General features: G+C 37.8%; 1 protein-coding gene across 17 annotated transcripts in view; it reads left to right on the forward strand.

Moving 5' to 3' along the window:
• The window catches only part of DOCK3 (dedicator of cytokinesis 3), a 687,722-nt gene that overhangs the window by 220,222 nt on the left and 445,475 nt on the right, over positions 1-22,025 (forward strand). For all 17 annotated transcript variants that reach the window (XM_005547251.5, XM_005547256.5, XM_005547252.5 and 14 more), the window contains exon 5: positions 8,963-9,059. In XM_005547251.5, coding sequence (XP_005547308.1) covers positions 8,963-9,059 — 97 coding nt within the window. The remainder of the gene's footprint in view (positions 1-8,962; positions 9,060-22,025) is intronic.

Below are 22,025 nucleotides of genomic sequence, written 5' to 3' on the forward strand. Positions count from 1 at the left end.
TCTCTTTAATATGCCTTGCTCATTATTTTTTCTGTGCCACTTTTTATAGCATAGTACGGTCTTTAGGACTCTCTCTCCACCTGCTTGCCTTTCAGATGCAAGCCTCTTCTAGTAACTTCACTTTCTTCATGAATCTTTATCTGTCTGCAACAGTTTACAGTGAACCTTTTTAGAACATTAGATGTTATAGTTGATGTCACACATATAGCATCTATTTGTGCTTTATGTTTAAGTTTTGTTACTGAGATTGTGATTTCCGATTGTTTCTATACATCTCCTAATTATCTCCGCAGCATTCTTAAGATGTAGTATATGGAAATAACTTTAGAAATTGCAACGTTTAACCAGTAGCTTGAAGAAATAAAGGATGTCTTCTCATTCAATTTGAATTTGTGTAGCAAGTCATCATGACTTTCTTATGACATTTATCATTAGCTTCCTCTTTTTCATCTGAGAAGATCAATATGATCTATTTCAAAAAATGAAAGTAAATTAAACCACAGTTATTTTCCTGCTCCCATCTTCCCTAAATACTCAGCATGCTGATCACCACAATATTCGGGGTGGGGTGAGAAAAGTGAGTCTCTTGGGCAGTGTCTTACATGGCTGTTGGAGCCGGGTGCCTAATCATTGTGCTTTTACTTTCCGCTTTGAGAAATTGCAGGGTTATGGAGTTTCTCTTGTTGAGCTGTGCTGCTTTGTGGGAGGGGTGATGCAGGTAAAATGAAACTTCTTACTCTCTCCACTGCGTCTATTCTGGGTTTTTTGCCTCAGTAGTGTGCTGAAACTTTTCTGCGGGATTCCTAGACTCCCACAAAGGTGCTCTCGTCCACAAGTTGTTGTGAAAATTGATGCTTCTTGGGGGCATGTGACAATAGAAAGCACCTCTTCTGCCATCTTGCTGATACTACCTTTGTCACATTTTACTCTTAACAAGCCCTTGATGAAGGCTTTTATATTAATGAGCTTGTAAATTTGATGAATATAGATAATGCCATGGCATTATTTCAAGGTGACTTTTTGTGAGCTGTGGGGGTAAGTCACACAAAATAACACAGTAAAACCATGAGGCATAATCAGATAACTTATATATTCATCGATGCTCAATATTAATGCACTGAGTCATCTTTGAACACAGTGGTGCTTTGTCAGCTGCTTCTTGTGGAAACAAATAATACTTGATGCTAATTTTGTGGAATATATTTTCCTGGACGTTTTTTTTTCAGATGGACGATATTCCCCTTGGCTAATAAATGTGTATAAGTTACCTCAGTGTATCAGTATATCAAATCTTTGGTCATATAAAGTATTTTATTAACCCTCAACATTGGTGTAGACATTATAGAAATATTATCAAGTTAGTCTTCCTGCTTTCAGTAACTTTTCTTTCAGGTTACTTGTGTTAAGATCTGGAATTTTTACTGCCTTTTGAAAAGGTCCTATGAGAGCTGGTCCCAGTCATACCAGCTTTTTTCCATCGTGGATGTGTGAAATTGTTTTCCAACTCAGTGACATCTTACATACTTTTCTCATTTGCAGGTGACACCATAACTCATTTTCTCCCTTTGCACACACTTTTCATGTCATGATTTTTTTGCATGTATTGGGCCTTGACACTTCTTCAGAGAAGAGTTTATTGATCTGCTTATTGTAAATTGTATACCACAGCTAAAAATCTTTCATTGTACCTGTATTAGTCTGTTCTCATGCTGCTAATAAAGACATATCTGAGACTGGGTAATTTATAAAGAAGAGATTTAATGGACTCACAGTTCCACGTGGCTGGGGAGACCTTGCAATCACAGTGGAAGGCAAAGGAGGAGCAAAGTCACATCTTTTATTTATTTATTTATTTATTTATTTATTTATTATTATTATACTTTAAGTTGTAGGGTACATGTGCATAACGTGCAGGTTTGTTACATATGTATACTTGTGCCATGTTGGTGTGCTGCACCCATCAACTCATCATTTACATCAGGTATAACTCCCAATGCAATCCCTCCCCCCGGGCCCCCTCCCCATGATAGGCCCCTGTGTGTGATGTTCCCCTTCCTGAGTCCAAGTGATCTCATTGTTCAGTTCCCACCTATGAGTGAGAACATGCGGTGTTTGGTTTTCTATTCTTGTGATAGTTTGCTAAGAATGATGGTTTCCAGCTGCATCCATGTCCCTACAAAGGACGCAAACTCATCCTTTTTGATGGCTGCACAGTATTCCATGGTGTATATGTGCCACATTTTCTTAATCCAATCTGTCACCGATGGACCTTTGGGTTGATTCCAAGTCTTTGCTATTGTGAATAGTGCTGCAATAAACATACGTGTGCATGTGTCTTTATAGCAGCATAATTTATAATCCTTTGGGTATATACCCAGTAATGGGATGGCTGGGTCATATGGTACATCTAGTTCTAGATCCTTGAGGAATCGCCATACTGTTTTCCTAATGGTTGAACTAGTTTACAATCCCACCAACAGTGTAAAAGTGTTCCTATTTCTCCACATCCTCTCCAGCACCTGTTGTTTCCTGACTTTTTAATGATTGCCATTCTAACTGGTGTGAGATGGTATCTCATTGTGGTTTTGATTTGCATTTCTCTGATGGCCAGTGATGATGAGCATTTTTTCATGTGTCTGTTGGCTGTATGAATGTCTTCTTTTGAGAAATGTCTGTTCATATCCTTTGCCCACTTTTTGATGGGGTTGTTTGTTTTTTTCTTGTAAATTTGTTTGAGTTCTTTGTAGGTTCTGGATATTAGCCCTTTGTCAGATAAGTAGATTGCAAAAATTTTCTCCCATTCTGTAGGTTGCCTGTTCACTCTGATGGTAGTTTCTTTTGCTGTGCAGAAGCTCTTTAATTTAATGAGATCTCATTTGTCAATTTTGGCTTTTGCTGCCGTTGCTTTTGATGTTTTAGACATGAAGTCTTTGCCCATGCCTATGTCCTGAATGGTACTACCTAGGTTTTCCTCTAGGATTTTTATGGTATTAGGTCTAACATTTAAGTCTCTAATCCATCTTGAATTAATTTTCGTATAAGGAGTAAGGAAAGGATCCAGTTTCAGCTTTCTACTTATGGCTAGCCAATTTTCCCAGCACCATTTATTAAATAAGGAATCCTTTCCCCATTTCTTGTTTCTCTCAGGTTTGTCAAAGATCAGATGGCTGTAGATGTGTGGTATTATTTCTGAGGACTCTGTTCTGTTCCATTGGTCTATATCTCTGTTTTGGTACCAGTACCATGCTGTTTTGGTTACTGTAGCCTTGTAGTATAGTTTGAAGTCAGGTAGCGTGATGCCTCCAGCTTTGTTCTTTTGACTTAGGATTGTCTTGGAGATGCGGCCTCTTTTTTGGTTCCATATGAACTTTAAAGCAGTTTTTTCCAATTCTGTGAAGAAACTCATTGGTAGCTTGATGGGGATGGCATTGAATCTATAAATAACCTTGGGCAGTATGGCCATTTTCACGATATTGATTCTTCCTATCCATGAGCATGGTATGTTCTTCCATTTGTTTGTGTCGTCTTTTATTTCACTGAGCAGTGGTTTGTAGTTCTCCTTGAAGAGGTCCTTTACATCCCTTGTAAGTTGGATTCCTAGGTATTTTATTCTCTTTGAAGCAATTGTGAATGGAAGTTCATTCATGATTTGGCTCTCTGTTTGTCTGTTACTGGTGTATACGAATGCTTGTGATTTTTGCACATTAATTTTGTATCCTGAGACTTTGCTGAAGTTGCTTATCAGCTTAAGGAGATTTTGGGCTGAGACAATGGGGTTTTCTAAATATACAATCATGTCATCTGCAAACAGGGACAGTTTGACTTCTTCTTTTCCTAACTGAATACCCTTGATTTCTTTCTCTTGCCTAATTGCCCTTGCCAGAACTTCCAACACTATGTTGAATAGGAGTGGTGAGAGAGGGCATCCCTGTCTTGTGCCAATTTTCAAAGGGAATTTTTCCAGTTTTTGCCCATTCAGTATGATATTGGCTGTGGGTTTGTCATAAATAGCTGTTATTATTTTGTGGTACGTTCCATCAGTACCGAATTTATTGAGCGTTTTTAGCATGAAGGGCTGTTGAATGTTGTCAAAAGCCTTTTCTGCATCTATTGAGATAATCATGTGGTTCTTGTCTTTGGTTCTGTTTATATGCTGGATTATGTTTATTGATTTGCGAATGTTGAACCAGCCTTGCATCCCAGGGATGAAGCCCACTTGATCATGGTGGATAAGCTTTTTGATGTGTTGCTGAATCCGGTTTGCCAGTATTTTATTGAGGATTTTTGCATCGATGTTCATCAGGGATATTGGTCTAAAATTCTCTTTTTTTGTTGTGTCTCTGCCAGGCTTTGGTATCAGCATGATGTTGGCCTCATAAAATGAGTTAGGGAGGATTCCCTCTTTTTCTATTGATTGGAATAGTTTCAGAAGGAATGGTACCAACTCCTCCTTGTACCTCTGGTAGAATTCAGCTGTGAATCCATCTGGTCCTGGACTTTTTTTGGTTGGTAGGCTATTAATTATTGCCTCAATTTCAGAGCCTGCTATTGGTCTATTCAGGGATTCAACTTCTTCCTGGTTTAGTCTTGGAAGAGTGTAAGTGTCCAGGAAATTATCCATTTCTTCTAGATTTTCCAGTTTATTTGCGTAGAGTTGTTTATAGTATTCTCTGATGGTAGTTTGTATTTCTGTGGGGTCGGTGGTGATATCCCCTTTATCATTTTTAATTGCGTCGATTTGATTCTTCTCTCTTTTCTTCTTTATTAGTCTTGCTAGTGGTCTGTCAATTTTGTTGATCTTTTCAAAAAACCAACTCCTGGATTCGTTGATCTTTTGGAGGGTTTTTTGTGTCTCTATCTCCTTCAGTTCTGCTCTGATCTTAGTTATTTCTTGCCTTCTGCTAGCTTTCGAATGTGTTTGCTCTTGCTTCTCTAGTTCTTTTAATTGTGATGTTAGAGTGTCAATTTTAGATCTTTCCTGCTTTCTCTTGTGGGCATTTAATGCTATAAATTTCCCTCTACACACTGCTTTAAATGTGTCCCAGAGATTCTGGTATGTTGTATCTTTGTTCTCATTGGTTTCAAAGAACATCTTTATTTCTGCCTTCATTTCGTTATGTACCCAGTAGTCATTCAGGAGCAGGTTGTTCAGTTTCCATGTAGTTGAGCAGTTTTGATTGAGTTTCTTAGTCCTGAGTTCTAGTTTGATTGCACTGTGGTCTGAGAGACAGTTTGTTATAATTTCTGTTCTTGTACATTTGCTGAGGAGTGCTTTACTTCCAATTACGTGGTCGATTTTGGAGTAAGTACGATGTGGTGCTGAGAAGAATGTATATTCTGTTGATTTGGGGTGGAGAGTTCTATAGATGTCTATTAGGTCTGCTTGCTGCAGAGCTGAGTTCAATTCCTGGATATCCTTATTAACTTTCTGTCTCGTTGATCTGTCTAATGTTGACAGTGGAGTGTTGAAGTCTCCCATTATTATTGTATGTGAGTCTCTTTGTAAGTCTCTAAGGACTTGCTTTATGAATCTGGGTGCTCCTGTATTGGGTGCATATATATTTAGGATAGTTAGCTCTTCCTGTTGAATTGAAACCTTTACCATTATGTAATGGCCTTGTCTCTTTTGATCTTTGATGGTTTAAAGTCTGTTTTATCAGAGACTAGTATTGCAACCCCCGCTTTTTTTTGTTCTCCATTTGCTTGGTAAATCTTCCTCCATCCCTTTATTTTGAGCGTATGTATGTCTCTGCGTGTGAGATGGGTCTCCTGAATACAGCAGACTGATGGGTCTTGACTCTTTATCCAGTTTGCCAGTCTGTGTCTTTTAATTGGAGCATTTAGTCCATTTACATTTAAGGTTAAGATTGTTATGTGTGAACTTGATCCTGCCATTATGATATTAACTGATTATTTTGCTCATTAGTTGATGCAGTTTCTTCCTAGCCTCGATGGTCTTTACATTTTGGCATGTTTTTGCAATGGCTGGTACCAGTTGTTCCTTTCCATGTTTAGTGCTTCCTTCAGGGTCTCTTGTAAGGCAGGCCTGGTGGTGACAAAATCTCTAAGCATTTGCTTATCTGTAAAGGATTTTATTTCTCCTTCACTGATGAAACTTAGTTTGGCTGGATATGAAATTCTGGGTTGAAAATTCTTTTCTTTAAGAATGTTGAATATTGGCCCCCACTCTCTTCTGGCTTGGAGAGTTTCTGCCGAGAGATCTGCTGTTAGTCTGATGGGCTTCCCTTTGTGGGTAACCCGACCTTGCTCTCTGGCTGCCCTTAAGATTTTTTCCTTCATTTCAACTTTGGTGAATCTGGCAATTATGTGTCTTGGAGTTGCTCTTCTTGAGGAGTATCTGTGGTGTTCTCTGTATTTTCTGGATTTGAATGTTGGCCTGCCCTACTAGGTTGGGGAAGTTCTCCTGGAATATATCCTGAAGAGTGTTTTCCAACTTGGTTCCAATTTCCCCCTCACTTTCAGGCACCCCAATCAGACGTAGATTTGGTCTTTTTACATAATCCCATACTTCTTGCAGGCTTTGTTCATTTCTTTTTCTTCTTTTTTCTTTAGATTTCTCTTCTCACTTCATTTCATTCATTTGATCCTCAATCGCTGATACTCTTTCTTCCAGTTGATCGAGTCGGTTACTGAAGCTTGTGCATTTGTCACGTATTTCTCGTGTCATGGTTTTCATCTCTTTCATTTCGTTTATGACCTTCTCTGCATTAATTACTCTAGCCATCAATTCTTCCACTTTTTTTTCAAGATTTGTAGTTTCTTTGCGCTGGGTACGTAATTCCTCCTTTAGCTCTGAGAAATTTGATGGACTGAAGCCTTCTTCTCTCATCTCGTGAAAGTCATTCTCCGTCCAGCTTTGATCCATTGCTGGCGATGAGCTGCGCTCCTTTGCCGGGGGAGATGCGCTCTTATTTTTTGAATTTCCAGCTTTTCTGCCCTGCTTTTTCCCCATCTTTGTGGTTTTATCTGCCTCTGGTGTTTGATGATGGTGATGTACTGATGGGGTTTTGGTGTAGGTGTCCTTCCTGTTTGATAGTTTTCCTTCTAACAGTCAGGACCCTCAGCTGTAGGTCTGTTGGAGATTGCTTGAGGTCCACTCCAGACCCTGTTTGCCTGGGTATCAGCAGCAGAGGCTGCAGAAGATAGAATATTTCTGAACAGCGAGTGTACCTGTCTGATTCTTGCTTTGGAAGCTTCCTCTCAGGGGTATACTCCACCCTGTGAGGTGTGGGGTGTCAGACTGCCCCTAGTGGGGGATGTCTCCCAGTTAGGCTACTCAGGGGTCAGGGACCCACTTGAGCAGGGAGTCTGTCCCTTCTCAGATCTCAACCTCCGTGTTGGGAGATCCACTGCTCTCTTCAAAGCTGTCAGACAGAGTCGTTTGCGTCTGCAGAGGTTTCGGCTGCGTTTGTTATTGCCCTGTCCCCAGAGGTGGAGTCTACAGAGACAGGCAGGTTTCCTTGAGCTGCTGTGAGCTCCAAGGAGTTCGAGCTTCCCAGCGGCTTTGTTTACCTACTTAAGCCTCAGCAATGGCGGGCGCCCCTCCCCCAGCCTCGCTGCTGCCTTGCCGGTAGATCACAGACTGCTGTGCTAGCAATGAGGGAGGCTCCGTGGGTGTGGGACCCTCCCGGCCAGGTGTGGGATATGATCTCCTGGTGTGCCTGTTTGCTTAAAGCGCAGTATTGGGGTGGGAGTTACCCGATTTTCCAGGTGTTGTGTGTCTCAGTTCCCCTGGCTAGGAAAAGGGATTCCCTTCCCCCTTGCGCTTCCCAGGTGAGGCAATTCCTCGCCCTGCTTCACCTCTTGCTGGTCGGGCTGCAGCAGCTGACCAGCACCGATTGTCCGGCACTCCCCAGTGAGATGAACCCAGTACCTCAGTTGAAAATGCAGAAATCACCGGTCTTCTGTGTCGCTTGCGCTGGGAGTTGGAGACTGGAGCTGTTCCTATTCGGCCATCTTGCTCCGCCCTCGCAAAGTCACATCTTAATGGCAGCAGACAAGAGAGCATGTGCTCGGGAACTCCTCTTTATAGAAACCATCAGATCTTGTGAGACTCGTTCACTATTATGAGAACAGCTTGGGAAAGACCCGTCCCCATGATTCAATTACCTCTCACCGGGTCTCTCCCACAACACATGGGAATTATGGGAGCTACAAGTCAAGATGAGATTTGGATGGGGACACAGCCAAACCACATCAGTACCTTTTCATTTTCATTTTATATTTATTACTGTCCATGTCTGTCTGATTCCCTGTCCAGACCAAGAGATTTCTGAAGATAGTAATCTTGTTCATTTTTGTTCACTGATAAATTTTTGACAGTTGGCACAGGGACTGGCATTATAGTGGATGCTGCTTATGAAGTAGTCAGAGAGAATCCAAGCACCTTTCTGTTACTAGGTTCAGAATTCCTCTACCAGACTTAGAATTCCTCTGCTGACATTGTGTTGCAAGAAATACAATACCAATATAATGGAGTATGCATTAAACTTTTCAAAGTTTAATTGTGTGGGTTCCTCCCTGCCACAACCCCCCACATTTTTCCAGATCTTTTTTTTTAACCAAGGGTATGAGCAAACTTTCATGCAGAAAAATGTTAAAGGACATAAATAATTTAAAAAAATTAATCTGAGCGAGACTTGGGTAGTATCATGGGTTTTCATTGAAGGAAAAAAGCTTAGAGACTGTTCTTAAAAAAGTGTGTTTTAAGGATAGTATTATAAAAAGTAAAACTGAGAACTTACGCAGTAAAACCCAAATCTCTTTAATTCAGTTCACTTTCACTGTTGCAGTATATCATTATAAAAAGGTCTTTGATAATTAGGTATACTTTTTATTTGCATAAATTTAAAATGTGAGTTAAACAAGTAAAAGACAGGAAACAGTTTGCTGAGATTTTTTTCAGAGATAATATGACTGTCTTTTGTGGCTCTGGTTCTAGGCAGTATGAAACTGTGGTTCCACTTGAAGATTCTATTGTGACTGAGGTTACAGCAACTCTACAAGAATGGGCAAGTTTGTGGAAACAGTTGTATGTGGTAAGTAGTTGATTACTGGTTTATTGGATCATTAAAGTTTAGTGTACCAAGTAAAAATATTAACCTGTGCTAAGTATGCAGTTTTAGATTTCTGAATATTTGCAGTTTATCAGATGTATATTCTTAGTATTTACTGAAACATAGCAGACTGAGTTTTTTCAACCTGAGGAGCACACATTATTGTTCATATGCCTGTAGTTTCTCTACTCCAGTCGCTGGAATATGTTGCATAGCACCAGGGATCTTAGCTGTCTTACTCATTGTTGTGTCCCCAGATGTTTTCATAAAACAGATAATTACAGAACAAATGAACCAACTTGAGAGTTATTTATTTTTATCTTTTGTGAACCTAATGGTGGATATAAAGGCCAATAAATTGTGTTAACAGTTTATAGCAGCTACTAAGCTTCAAGGATATGTCATATCTGACACTTTGCTGGCCCAATAAATTAATAGAAAATGTAATAGAAGCCAGGCATGGTGGCTCACACCTGTAATCCTAGTGCTTTGGGAAGCCGAGGCAGGAGGATTGCTTAAGGCCAGGAGTTTGAAACTACCTTGGGGACCACCATCTCTACACAAAATTAAAAATTTAGTTGGGTATGGTGGTGTGTGCCTGTAGTCCTAGCTACTTGGGAGGCTAAGGAATGAGACCCTGTCTCTTAAAAAAAAAGTAATAGAAACCTAATAAAAAAGTAATAAAGTTCTCAGAAAACTTAGAAAGTAGAGAGTGATAAGATGTAGAAATAATCATAATATCTACACTAAAAATAAGTGACAGGGTTTGAACTCTGGACAATATGGAGTAAACACATTTTATTTTACTTCTACTAATACAACAAAAAGGCCTGGATAAAGCACATAATTCACCTCCTGGAAAACTCAGAAAGTTAGAAAAAAGAGAATGAACTGCCAAGGGATTTGGGGGCTCAGGATCAAATGAATTTTCTTTCTCTCTCTCTCTCCTTTTTTCCCTTTCCTTACCTTCATATATCCTGACCTGGTCTCTGGAGAGGCACAGAACTTGGAAATGCCAGTGGGTAGAAACCAACAAAGGAAAATTAGTGCCAAGGAAAGCCTGTTCTCTGTAGCCAGAGGATAGCCCCAAAAGACAGAAACTTTTTTAGTAATACTTTACTGTTCTCTAAGAGAACACACAATAAAAGCTGTATTTCTCTCCTACCCTAACAGGCATTTCAGCACTGGCATCCATAACCAGTGCTGTTTTATACATACATCCTCCCCCTCCTACAGTAACAAGAGGATGCCCCTCTCCAGTGGAGACTGTAGAATGAACTGGAAAAATCTGGAAAAATGTGGGGGCGGGTGGCCGGGAGGAACTCAGAAAATTAGACATTCACCCCCTACCCTATAGTAATGAAGTGGTGCCCCACCTCAGCGGAATATGAAGTAAGGAGGAGGTAACTTTCCATGGAGAAACCTGTGGTTGGAACTCTTGACTTCTACTTTCCTTGTTGTGCTTTCCCCAGCTGAGTCTGTGGGCAAGACTCTGACTTCCACCCTCCCTTCCCCACTGCATTGATGAGGCAGACCCTGTGGGATAGTACCCTGTCTTCCATCCTTGCCCTGCTAAAATGAGGCAGTGCTTGTCCCCACCCAAACCCAAACTGAGGAGATAGTGGGGTGAAGTTATATCATCTACATAACACAAATGAGGGAAATTAGAAAAGCACTGCAGAGATTTTTATAACTAGATTTACATTCATCCACAGCTCATAAAGGTGAGAAGGTTGCAGTTTTAAGCAGGTTGACTACTTGCTAAAATAGATGATTTAAATAGGAACCAGAGTGTCATAGTACAATAATGTTCAGGATATGGTGCAGAATTACTTGTCGTATGAAAAATCAGGAAAATCCAAACTCCGCAGATGCTGATACTGAGATGACACAGATGTGGAATGATCGACAAGGACATTTAAAAAGCTTTTGTAAAAATGCTTCAACAAGCAATTACAAACACTCTTGAAACAAACAAACATAGACAACCTTAGGAACAAAGTAAAAACTATAAAGAACCAAATGAAAATGATAGAACTGAAATATACAATAACCAAAATTAAAAATATATTATATAAGCTCAATAGCAGCCTATAGAAATTATAGAGAAATGAATTGGTCAATTTGAAGATAGTTCACTAGAAATTCTCCCATACAAATAATGGAGAGAAAAATAGAAAAAATGAGCTCTGCTTCCAGAGACCTGTGGGACAATAAGATAAGATGTAACACTATAGTCTCAGAATACTAGATAGAGAGGACAGGATGTGGAGTAAAAAAAAAAAAAAATTTTTTTTCTTTTTTTTAAATGAAATAATGGCTGAAATTTCCCAGTTTGGCAGAAGACATAAGCATCTTAGATTCAGGAAGCTTAGTGAACTCCAAATGGGAAAACCCCAAAGAAATCCATACTCAGACACATCATAGTCCAAATTCTGAAAATTAAAGCCAAACAAGAAATCTTGAAAGTAGCTAGAGGACATTTAACACATTACCTGTGACAACAATTTGAGTAACAGGTTTCTCATCAGAAAGTATGGCAGACAGGAAGTATCCCATCATTTTTCAACTGCTTAAAGAAAAAAAACCCAAAAAAACAAGCAGATTATCCTGAATTGTGTATCCAGCAAAAATATGCTTCAGGAATGAAGGGGTAATCAACCCATATCAGAAGGAAGAAAGTATGAAAATTTGTTGACAGGAGATTGGTTATAAAAGAATGACTATAAAAGGAAGTTGTTCAGAAAGAAAGGAAGTGACAACAGGATACTTGGAACATTAGGAATGAAGAAAGCAATGGAAAGGGTAGATTAATTCTCTCTTCAGTTTTTAAAGTTATGTTTGATAATACAAAGCAAAAATTATAATGTTGATACAATTTTCAGTGTATGTTGAATTAATATTTAAGAAAACTGTTGGCCGGGTGTGGTGGCTCACGCCTGTAATCCCAGCACTTTGGGAGGCCGAGGTGGGTGGATCACTTGAGGTCAGGAGTTGAGACTAGCCTGGCCAATGTGGTGAAACCCTGTCTCTACTAAAAATAGAAAAATTAGCCAGGCATGGCGTTGCATGCTTGTATTCCCAGCTACATGGGAGGCTGAGACAGGAGAATCGCTTGAACCTGGGAGGCGGAGGTTGCAGTAAGCCAAGGTTGTGCCATTGCACTCTACCCTGGGTGATGAGAGCAAAACTACATCTAAAAAAAAAACCCAAAAAACTGTTTTATAAAGTGGAGAGGGAAAAGGACATAAATTATGATAGAGTAATTACATTCTATTTTAAGTATTAAAACATTCGGCCGGGTGTGGTGGCTCACGCCTGTAATCCCAGCACTTTGGGAGGCCAAGGTGGGCAGATCATGAGGTCAGGAGATCGAGACCATCCTAGCTAACACGGTGAAACCCTGTCTCTACTAAAAATACAAAAAAAAATTAGCCAGATGTGGTGGCGTGTGTCTGTAGTCCCAAGCTACTCGTGAGGCTGAGGCAGGAGAATGGTGTGAACCAGGGAGGCAGAGCTTACAGTGAGCTGAGATCGTGCCAGTGCACTCCAGCCTGGGTGACAGAGCGAGACTCTGTCTCGAAAAACAACAACAACAAAAATTAATACTGGTAGACTGAGCAGCTCCATATGTATATTGCAATCTCTAGAGCAATCATTAAGATATTACATAAAGTGATGTAATAAAAAGTATTATAAATCAAAATAGAATACTAAAAATGTTCAAATAACCTACAGAAAAATAAGAACGGGGGTGAAACCCTGTCTCTACTAAAAAAATACAAAAAACTAGCCAGGCGAGGTGGCAGGCGCCTGTAGTCCCAGCTACTTGGGAGGCTGAGGCAGGAGAATGGCGTAAACCCAGGAGGCGGAGCTTACAGTGAGCTGAGATCCGGCCACTGCACTCCAGTCTGGGCAACAGAGCGAGACTCTGTCTCAAAAAAAAAAGAAAGAAAAATAAGAAAAGGAACATAGAGGCAGGTAAAATAGAGGGAGCAAACACAAAAGTAAATACTAAAATGGCAGACTTAAATCCTAGTATATGAATAATTACAAGATAGAGTTTAGCAGAATTGTACAATAAAAAAAACGATATGTTGTTTATATGAGACTCACTTCAAACTCACTTGTCTATATGATGACATAGGGAGGCTTACAGATAGAAAAATATATGCTATGCAAACATGAAAGAAAAACAGGGTAATTATATTAATAACATGTCATTATATTGTGAATAATTTTTTCCTTAAATAAATACTATTAATTGTACTAATATAAGAAAAATTCAATATCAGAGCAAAGAAAACTACCAGGGACAAAGAGACAATACAAAATGATAGAAGGATCAATTCACTGGGAAGACAAAATAATCTTAATCTAACAGAGGTGCAAAATAAATAAAGCAAAACCTGAAAAAACTGAATAGAGAAAAGAGAAAAAAAATCACTGTTGTAGTTGGGGGTTAATGACCCATTCTCTTTGTAATCTGTATAACCACTAGGCAATAGTCATCAGGAATAGGGAAGAACGAAACAGTGCAATCAACCATAGGCTCTAATTGAAATTTATAGAATACTTAATAAAATCAGGATACATATTCTTTTCAGTCAAACATGTTCATTCACCAAGATAGACAATATCTTAGTTCATAGAGCAAATCTCAACAAGTTTGTAGTAATCGAAGTCATACAAAGGATATTCTAACCGTAATGGAAACAAATTAGAAATCAGTAACAAGAAAAAACAAAAAACCAGGAAAACCTTAAAAATTAAACAACCCACTAAATGATCTGTGTCAAAGAGGAAACTGTGAGAGAAATAAAAGATATATCAAAGTGAATTTAAAAGAAAATATATTAAAATCTGTGGGATACTGCAAAAGCATTGTTGAAAGGAAAATGTATGCTTTAAGTCCTAATAATAGGGAAAAAAGAAAGCAAGGTTTCAAATCAGACAATTTCAGCTCCTGCTCTTCTGTAAGAAACTAAAAAAGGACTCCAGCCTGGGCATCACAGCAAGACTCTGTAAAAAAAAAAAAAAAAAAAAAAAAAAAAAAAAAAAAAAAGCCAAAGCAAGCAGAATGAAGGAAAAAATGAAGAGCAGAAATTAATGAAATAAATAAAAATACAAAAGCAATAGGGAAAATCAAAGCAAAAACTGATTTATAAAAGATTAATAAAATTGATAAACACCTAGCAAAACTGAAAAAGAAAATGAGGGAAAATACTAATTACCAATATATCAAGAGTAAAGAAAGAGATATCACCACAGACATCACAGACATTAAGCAGGCAAAAAGAAAATACTGTAAAGAACTTTACATACATAATGATAGTTTAAGATGAATAGGTCAAATTCTTGAAAACCATAAATTGTCAAAACTCACCCAAGACAAAATAGATAATCTGAAAATCCTGCAACTGTTAACGTAATTGAATTTATAATTAAAATCCTTCCAAAAAGAACCATCTGGTCAAATAAATGACACTAGTTTTATACAGAGTCTTCTAGAAAATGGATAAGGAGGGAATACTTCCTAATTCATATTATGAGGCTGCTATTACCTTGATACCAAAATTAGACAAAGACAGTACAAAAAGAAAAAAATACGGAGTAGCTCTTATGACTATAGACATAAACATCCTCAATAAGGTATTAACAACTTGATCAATATATAAAAATAATAATATATCACGGCCAGTGGGGTTTATTCTGGTAATGCAAGGATGGTTCAGTATTTGAAAATCATGTAGTATAATCCATTGTATTAACATTCTAAAGAAGAAAAACCACCTGATGACATTAGTTGATTCAGAAAAGTATTTTAGAAAATTCGACACCCATTCATGATAACAATTCTCAGTAAACTAGCAAAGAAGCAAACTTCCTCAGCTTGATAAAGGATATTTATAAAAACCCACAGCAAATGTCATAATGATGAGAGACAGTTTGCATTTGAGAACAAGGCAAGGATGTTACCTCTCAGCACTCCTATCAACACAATATTGGAAGATTTAACCAATGGAGCAAAGCAAGAAAATGAGAGATATAGAGATAGAAAGGAAGAAATAAAACTCTTCCTGTTTGCAGATTATATGGTTGGCTACATGGGAGATCCCAAGGAATCTACAAACAAGAAGACATTAGAGTTTAAAAAGAAACCTCTTAGAATTAATAAGCAAGTTTATGGTTGGAGATATCCAAACACACACACACACACACACACACACACACACACACAAAATCATATTTCCACAAATAACAATGAATAATTGAAAACTGAAATTTAGAACACAGTACCATTTATTAGTTGCTCAAGAAAAAATGAGGCCAGGCACAGTGTCTCATGCTTCTCAGCACTTTGGGAGACTGAGGCAGGAATACTGTTTGAGCCCAGGAGTTTGAGATCAGCCTGGGCAACATAGCAAGACCCCATTTCTACCAAAAAAAAAAAAAAAAAAAAAAAAGAAGGAAAAAAAAGAAACACTTGGGCATAAATCCAACAGAACATGTACAAGATCTGTATATTGAAAACTACACAATGCTAATTAAAAGACCTAAGTAATGGAGAGGCAGTATGCTCATGGATTAGACATATTAAAAATATTTGTTCTATCCAGACTATTGATCTGTATATTTAATGTAATTCCTAAAACATTCCTGGCAGGATTTTTTTAGAATAGACAAACTGATTCTAAAATTTATAGGGAAAGTTGAAATTATTTTTTTAAATTAAAACTAAAATTTTAGGGGAGTGCAAAAGAACTAAAATGGTTAAACAATTTTGAAAAGAATAATAAAGTTGGAAGAATCACTCAGTGTAATTTTAACACTTACTATGCAGTAATCAAGGCAGAGTAGTAGTGGCAGAGGGATAGACACTTAAAGGGACCAAGATAAAGAGCTGAGATGTAGATTCACACAAGTGTGCACAACTGATTTTTGACAAAGGTACAAAAGCAATTAGGTAGAGGAACGATAGTGTTTTCAACAAATGGTGTTGGAATAGTTGGATATTAATAGGCAAAAGGAAAAAAAAAAAGAAACTTGCCTAAGTCTCATCCTTTTTTATAAAAAGTTAACTCAAAATGGATTGTAGGCTCAAATGTAAAATGTAAAACGATAAAACTTTCAGAAGAAAATTTTAGGAGAAAACGTTCATGACCTAGTCTTAAGTGGAGACATGGCACTAAAGGAAATGATCCATAAAGTAAAAAGGCAATACATTGGACTTCATCAAAACCAAAATTTTTGCTCTTGAATGACCCTGTTAAAAGGATGAAAAGGTAAGCCATATACTGGAAGAAAATATTTGAAAATTGTATATCCATCAAAAGATTTGTATCTAGAATATTTATGGAACTCTGTAAATGGAACAGTAATACAACAACTCAATTAGGAATTGGGCAAAATACTTGAATAGGGACAAGGAGGATATGTGGCTAGCCAGTAAGCACATGAAAAGATTTTGCCATATCATTAGCCAATAGAGTAATGCAAATAATTGCTACAATGAGATACTAATATATATCTGTTAGAATGACTGAAATAAAAAGTACTGCTAATACCAAGTCATGTCAAGGATGTGGGTCCAGATCTCATACATTGCTGGTTAGAAGGTAAAATGGCACACCCACTTGGAGAAAAATTTGGACTTTTCTTATAAAGTTAAACATATACTTAACATATGACCCAGCCATCACAGTCCTGTTTTTACCCTAGAGAAGTGAAAGCTTCTGTTCAAATAATAGCTTTTACATGGATGTTTATAAAAGCTTTATTTGTGATAGCATAAACTGGAAACAATCCAAATATCCTTCAGTAGGTGCGTAGAAGAAAAAACTATGGAATACTACTCAGAAACAAAAAGGAGTAATGATTAATACATCCAGCAACTTAGAGTGATTGATCTCAAGGGCATGATGCTACTTAAAAAAATGTAACTTTGGTCAGGCGCAGTGGCTAACTCCTGTCATCCCAGCACTTTGGGAGGCTGAGGCGGGTGGGCCGACAGATCACGAGGTCAGGAGATTGAGACCATCCTGGCTAACATGGTGAAACCCCGTCTCTACTAAAAAAAATACAAAAAGTTAGCCAGGTGTGGTGGCGGGTGCCTGTAGTCCCAGCTACTCAGGAGGCTGAGGCAGGAGAATGGCGTGAATCCGGGAGGCGGAGCTTGCAGTGAGCCAAGATTGCGTCACTGCACTCCAGCCTGGGCGACAGAGCGAGACTCTGTCTCAAAAACAAACAAACAAACAAAAAAGTCAAAGGGTTGCATACTCTATGATTCCATTTACATAACATTCTCAAAGTGACAGAATTATAGCAATTAAGACAGATTTGTGTTTGCCAAGAGAAGGTTGAGGTCAGGGTGTGACTATTAAGGCTTAATATGAGAGAGTATCTTTATGGTGATGGCACCATTCTGAATTCTGATTATGGTGATAGCTATTTGAATTTACACATGTGGTTTCTTTGTAATGGAGTTGATAATATTGTAACAATGTCAGTTTCTTGGTTTTGACAGTGTACTGTGGTTACATAAGATCTTATCAGTGGATGAAGCTGGGTAAATGGTATATGGAATTCTCTGTATGTTTTTGGCAAGTCCTGGTGAATATCAGAGTTGTACACACCAGAGGTTTAAAAAGGAATGTTTGCCAGATATTCAGTAATTTAGGACAAAAATTGTCAATGTGATTGACATTTTCTTCCTGATATCACATACCATATGAACAAAGTTAAATTTTAAGCTTCATGGAAAGAAATAGCTTATTTGTGACAGAGATGGTCTCAAAAATTTTTGTTAAAACTAAAAACTTTTACTAATAAAAATAATAATGTTTTAGATATTTTTAGTGTGAATTATGCTATTATGCTATTATGAATAGCTATTATGCTATGCTATTATTTATGCATGAGATTTTAATTATGATTGGCAGTGTTAACTAAATTGATTCCAAAAACTGTAACATAAATTTGAAGAATCCTTTTTGGATTTGATGTTAATGCTACAAAGTTAACATAAGAGGGTCTGAATTTACTTAACTTGGCTATGGTTTTGAAACTGATAACTGCAGAATCAATAACTGATTACTCTAAAGTCAAATAAATTATTCTAAATTGTTCTATTTGAACCAGAAGAGAAAAACCCCATTCCTCTGAGGCAGTTAAAACCATAATCTCTCTATCCAGTAATCTTGTTTTGATGTGAAACAGATTATCTGAGCACCATCATTTGTGGAAAATGTTGACATTATATTATGCATTCCTGTCAGAACAAGATTTGTCATTACAGATTGAACTCCTTGTTCTCCTTGTTCCCTCTTCTCAATACTGCACTTGACTGGTCTTATAAAAAAGATTGTCATATTTTAAATAGTTATTTATGTTTCACATACTATTTTTTAAAAGCCAAAAGCACATTAGAGGTCACAAAAAGAATTTATATTTTTCCCTCTGCCAAGGTAGTAATTAAGGCCAAGTACTAATATAAGCTAGAAAATGAATTTATTGCCCAGAATCATCTTTATTCTTTATTTTTAGAGTTACTCTGGCAATAAGAAAAAGGGAATTTTCTAGCCACTAGGAAATCTTCATCAAAAAACTTTATAGGTGAGGCACGGTGGCTCAGGCCTGTAATTCCAGCACTTTGGGAGGTCTTGGTGAGTGGATCACCTGAGGCCAGATGTTCGAGACCAGCCTGGCCAGCGTGGCAAAATCCCGTCTCTACTAAAAGTACAAAAAATTAGCTGGATATAGTGGCAGGAGCCACTGAGGAATAGTGAACTAACTCATTAAATGATTGATTCCCACTATTTTTAATTTACTAGCTTTTTATGTAATATAGTGCGCTTACCTTCACTACTGTCTGTATTGAAATAGAAATTGATTCTCAAATTATTTGTATAAATATATGTTTTAAAATTTACTTTTTCTTCAAAATATGATTTATTTTAATTTTGTAATATATAGCTTTCACACCAGACATAGTCAACTTATAATAGTTTGAAAGCTTTTAGTCCCCAAGAAGACATGGTAACTCTAGAAGAGATAACCTAAGTAGTCAAATTATTTAGAGTGATTATATGCCTTTTCTACTTGACTAGATTTCAGTGAAGTAAATTTCCATTTCAGTTGAAAGCGTTTGCAGGAGAAATAATTTATCAGGGTTATTAGATTACTTTTATGTCATCATTGAGGAATTGTATTAATACAATAAGATAGCATCAGTATAGTTGTATGGAAACAAAATGTTAAAATTGGATTGTATCTCACATATTCACAAATCCTATTCTGGGCTCCTGAACTACTCCCATTTTCCAAGCAAGATATGCTAATAAACTGAAGCATGTGTGGTTAGCATTAGGTGAGTTTAATGAAATATATGGAATACCTGCACACGAAAAGCTAGACAACACTACTGAAAGAAATTTTAAAAGACCTGAAATAAATGGAGGAGATATGCTTATGGAGTGGAAGACTCAATATGGTTAAGATGTTAGTTCTCTCCAGTATTGATGTGTAGTGTCAACATAATCCTAGTGAAAATCAAAATTTCCGCAGGTTTTTTTTTTTTTTTTTTGATACGGAGTCTCGCTTTGTCACCCAGGCTGGTGTGCAGTGGTGCTGTCTTGGCTTACTGCAAGCTCCACCTCCCGGGTTCACGCCTTTCTCCTGCCTCAGCCTCCCGAGTAGCTGGGACTACAGGCGCCTGCCACCACGCCCGGCTAATTTTTTGCATTTTTAGTAGAGACAAGGTTTTACCGTGTTAGCCAGGATGGCTTGATCTCCTGACCTCGTGATCTGCCCACCTCGGTCTCCCAAAGTGCTGGGATTATAGGCGTGAGCCACCGTGCCCAGCCTTCGCAGATATTTTTTGTGTGTAGAAATTGATGTTGAAGTTTTAATCTTTTTTTTTTTTTGAGTCAGAGTCTTGCTCTGTCTCCCAGGCTGGAATGCAGTGGCACAATCATAGTTCACTGTAAGCTCCAACTCCTGGACTTAAGATATCCTCCCACTTCAGCCTCTTGAGTAGCTGAGACCACCAAACCCGGCTCATCTTTTATTTCTTCCTTTCTTTCCCTTTCCCTTTCCCTTTCTCTCTCTCTCTCCTTTTCTTTCTCCTTCTCTTTCTTTCTTTCTTTCTCTTTCTTTCTTTCTTTCTTTCTTTCTTTCTTTCTTTCTTTCTTTCTTTCTTTCTTTCTTTCTTTCTTTCTTTCTTTTTCTTTCTTTCTTTCTTTCTTTCTTTCTTTCTTTCTTTCTTTCTTTCTTTCTTTCTCTCTCTCTCTTTCTTTCTTTCTTTCTTCTTTCTTTCTTTTCTGTCTTTCTTTCTTTCTTTCTTTCTTTCTTTCTTTCTTTCTTTCTTTCTTTCTTTCTTTCTTTCTTTCTTTCTTTCTTTCTTTTTTTTTTTTGTTTTTTTTTTTTTTTTTTGAGACGGAGTCTGGCTGTGTCACCCAGGCTGGAGTGCAGTGGCGCGATCTCGGCTCACTGCAAGCTCCGCCTCCCGGGTTTACGCCATTCTCCTGCCTCAGCCTCCGAGTAGCTGGGACTACAGGCGCCCGCCACCACGCCCGGCTAGTTTTTTTGTATTTTTAGTAGAGACGGGGTTTCACCATGTTAGCCAGGATGGTCTCGATCTCCTGACTTCGTGATCCACCCGCCTCGGCCTCCCAAAGTACTGGGATTACAGGCTTGAGCCACCGCGCCCGGCCCTTTCTTTCTTTCTCTCTCTTTCTTTTCTTTCTTTCTTTCTTTCTTTCTTTCTTTCTTTCTTTCTTTCTTTCTTTCTTTCTTTCTTTCTTTCTTTCTTTCTTTCTTTCTTTCTCTTTCTTTCTCTCTTTCTCTCTCTCTTTCTCTTTCTTTCTTTGTCTCTCTTTTTCTTTCTTCTTTTTTCTTCTTTTCTTTTCCCTCCCCCTCCTCCTCCCCCTCTTGCCATCCCTCCCCTCCCCTCCCTCCCTCCCTCCCTTCCTCCCTCCCTCCTTCCCTCACTATGTTGCCCAGGCTGGTCTCAAAACTACTAGTTTCAAGTTATCTCCCGCCTTGGACTCCCAAGGTGTTGGGATTACAGGCATCAGCCACCACATCCAGCCTGATAAGTTGACTCTAAAATGTATATGGAAAAAGTAAATGACTAGAAAAACCTCAGAAGAACAAAGCTGGAGGTCTTTGTGTGCCTGATTTCAAGAGTATAAAATATAGTAATCAAGACTGTGGTATTAACAAAAGGATGGACATATAGATCAATGAAACAGAATAGAGACAATTCATATATGGCTAATTTTAGGTAAAGGTGAGATGGCGCTTAAATGAGGAAAAGGAAGGCTTTTTAACAAATGAGGATAAATGAATATTCATGTGGAGGAAAAAAATGAACCCAGTTCCTTACCTTACACCATGTACTAGAACCAAAGGATTCCTAACCTTAGAATAGGCTAGATTTCTTAGTACTTTAGAAGCACAAACTATAAAAGAAAAAAGCTGACATTTTGGATTCTATAAAAAAAAAAACTTTTGTTCTCTGGAATATACTACAGTGAAAATGGAAACTAATCCCAGAGTGGGAGAAAATATTTATGTTTCATATATCAGGAGTCACATCAAGAGAAAAAAACTCTTGACTCTTACAATTCAATAATAAAACAACCCAACAGAGAAGGACAAATGATTTAAATACACAGTTTATAGAAGAAGAAAAAATAATGACCAATGAAAAGATACTCAACATCATTAGTCATCAGGGAAATACAAATTAAAAATTTCTCCATTTCATTGTTGTTTGACATTAATTCTCGTCTTTATCCATGTTTAGGAGTGAGTTTGGGCTTCAATCCCTTTGCTTTTGTAATCAGTTTTTAAGTTTGTGATTATCTGTTCCTTAAACATTTGGTAGAATTCACCTTTGAGCTATCTAGGATTGTGTTTTCTTTATATTAGTCATTTAAAAAT

This window comes from Macaca fascicularis, chromosome 2 (genome assembly GCF_037993035.2).
Source record: "Macaca fascicularis isolate 582-1 chromosome 2, T2T-MFA8v1.1".
Taxonomy (NCBI): domain Eukaryota; kingdom Metazoa; phylum Chordata; class Mammalia; order Primates; family Cercopithecidae; genus Macaca; species Macaca fascicularis.